General features: G+C 39.7%; 1 protein-coding gene across 1 annotated transcript in view; it reads right to left on the bottom strand.

Annotated features, from left to right (window-relative positions):
• The window catches only part of LOC128249916 (protein sister of odd and bowel-like), a 72,346-nt gene that overhangs the window by 1,850 nt on the left and 67,431 nt on the right, over nucleotides 1–3,065 (bottom strand). The window contains exon 5 of the mRNA XM_052974510.1: nucleotides 168–448. Within this exon, the coding sequence (XP_052830470.1) occupies nucleotides 168–448 (281 nt within the window). The remainder of the gene's footprint in view (nucleotides 1–167; nucleotides 449–3,065) is intronic.

Genomic DNA, 3,065 nt, shown 5'->3' with positions numbered 1-3,065 from the left:
AGTGTTAGCGGAGACGACCGGTCACGTGGGTGCTGTGAAAGATTGTGATGATGATGATGATGAATATTATGAGGGTGATGTTGTCGATACTGTTGATGATGATGCTGTTGCTGTTGTGATTGTTGCTGTTGTTGTTGCTGTGTTGATAGTGGTGGCGGTTGTGGTACTGGTGTCGGTAGTGGAGGTTGATGGTGCCGCTGCTGCTGCTGTTGTTGTTGTTGTTGCTGTTGTAATTGTGGTTCTATGAGGTGGTCATTTTCCGACTGGAGCATGTTTACAGCATGGTGACTCTCCATGTGCCGCCGAAGGTCAACTTTACGCTGAAACGATTTGCTACATCTCTGGCAAGCGAACGGCTTGAAACCTGAATGCTTCCTACAGTGAGTAATTAGATTAGATGACTGGCTAAACGCTTTGCCACAGTGAGTGCACTTGTACGGTTTTTCACCTGCAAACATACAACGATACAGAAATGTAAACATATATAAATACATATTAAAAACAACGGTGTAAGTTGTTTACGACAATCAACGGAAATGGGAGAAAATAGACACAAATAAATACATTTAATCAACCGACTTTTGATTCAGATTCTTTGGGATTTTGACACTTAGGTGAGTGTATTTTTATCTAATGCAAAAATTAATCGAATACAAAGGGAGGGAAAATAAAATAGATAAAATAGAATAAAATAAAAAAAACTTGTAACAATTAACTTTAATGATTCAGAATCATTAGGATTTCGGCACTTAGCTGAGCGTATTGGTATCTAATGTAAAAGTCGAGCGAATCTGATCTGGTAACATGTAGAACGCTTCCAATAGTTGATTTTTGGAGCAGATATAAACGTTCTTTCGACCACCACATTGGAGAGAGAAAAATAGAGAGAGAGAGGGAGGGAGAGAGATGGAGAGTTTCACAAGCACTTGGCTGGTTTTCATTTATAGGTGAATAGACTGGGACAGCGTAAAGTGAAATGTCTTGATCAAGGACCCTACGTGCCACCTGGTCCAGGAACCGAAAGCGTGGTCTTAGAATCGTGATCCCAACACCTTAATTACTAGACTTATTGGCGCACGGCGTGTGTGTAGGTGCGTGTCTGTGTGTGTGTGTGTGTGCGTGTTTGCGTGTGTGAGTGTGTGTGTTTGTGTGTTTGTGCGTGTGTTTGTGCGTGTGTGTGTGCGTGAGAATGCGTACGATTGGTGGTGGTGGTGGTGGCGGTAGTGGTAGTGGTGGTGGTACTGGTGCTGGTGGTGAAGAGCGTGATTTCCTAGAAGGGATTTCTGAATTGAATTGTGATTTTTACTTTGATGCTGCTACTGCTGCTGATGATGATGCTGATGATGATAGTGGTGGTGGTAGTGGTGGCAGTGCTGGTGGTGGTAGTGTGCCGCAACCGAGAGATCACCACTGCCACCGCCACCCGCCGCCGCCACACCACTGGCATTAGCGGCGCTAGTGGCGACAATATACGTATGTAATCAAATCATCATCACCATCATCATCGTTATAATTATTTATTTTTGTTATTATTCCCCTTAATACTATTGTCGTTGTTGTTGTTGTTGTTTCTTTTGGCAGAGGTTTCGGTGTAAATGGAATTAGATTTTTCGGCCCCTTTCATCCGTTTTCAGATATTGTCACCTCTTAATGGTAAAGAACTGAGCAATCCTTGATAAACCCCTCCAGCTCATTGCTCCCTCCCTCTATTCTTTTCTTTCCTTTTCTTTCCTTCTCTCTCTTGCTTTCTGTCTCATATATATACACACACACACATATATATACTCGCACACACACGCATATATATATATATAGTCATAAATCTACTACAGACGTATATATATATATATATATATATATATATATATATATATATATATACACACACACATATATATATATACACGCACACATACACACATATATATAGATATATATATATACACGTGCACACACACATAAATACATATATATATATACACACGCACATTTAATGTATGTATATGAGAGAGCTCCAAATTTTGCTCTCTCCCCCTCTCTCTTTCTCACTCTCTTTAACTCCCTCTTTCTCTTTCTCGGTCTCGCTCTCCCTTTTTTACCTTCGCCACATATTACAAGATCGCGGCCCTTAAAGGTGATATTTTAGCGTTGGCATAAAAAGATGCACTCCCCGTTTTGCCATTAACGCGAAATTCTTACGTGAGTGAGGTGTATGGGTGTGTGCAGGGGTGTGTGTGCAGGGGTGTGTATGTGTGTGTGTGTGTGTGTGTTTGCATGCGTATGTGCATATGACTGCATATATTTACATATATACATATTAAAGATGTGTGTGTGTGTGAGCGTGTGTGTGTGCGTGTGATTGTGTGTGTGCGTGTGATTGTGTTTGTATATATATATATATATATATATATATATATATATATATATATATATATATATATGTATATATATCCCGGCCCTCGATGAACAAAATACTAATTTTGAAATAAGTATTTATAAATGTTAGTTTTTAAACATCGAATGGTTTTTGCGGTTCGCAAGAATAAAATAGTAATGGAAAGAGTTTTTAGATTTTAAAAAATGGCTGAGAATCACTAGTATAGGTGGATCGTTCATTAGCTCGATACTAAGTGGTTAAATAGAAAGAAGGGGGTGGAAGGTGGAACGGGGCGTGTTAAGCTTAAAGATATGCTGTTGGTTCGAGGATGTAGAAAATATTTTCAAACGCGAAGCAGTATAAAGAAAACATGTAACAATTTACACACACGCACACACACACAAACAGACATACACACACACAGACACACACACATACACACACGCACACACATATATATATATATATATATATATATACATAGAGAGAGAGAGAGAGAGAGAGAGAGAAAGAGAGAGAGATAGAGAGAGAGAGAGGTGGGGGAGAACCCAGCAGTATGTCTGTCTGTCTGTCTGTATGTATGTATGTATGGTCGTTTTTGCAGTGCTGCACGTAGCGTTAATAATATATATTTATCACTACGTTCTGAGTTCAAATTCCGCCGAGGTCGACTTTGCCTGTCATCCTT

The sequence above is a fragment of the Octopus bimaculoides genome, chromosome 18 (genome assembly GCF_001194135.2).
Source record: "Octopus bimaculoides isolate UCB-OBI-ISO-001 chromosome 18, ASM119413v2, whole genome shotgun sequence".
Classification (NCBI taxonomy): domain Eukaryota; kingdom Metazoa; phylum Mollusca; class Cephalopoda; order Octopoda; family Octopodidae; genus Octopus; species Octopus bimaculoides.
This window is presented reverse-complemented; position numbering and strand designations above follow the sequence as displayed.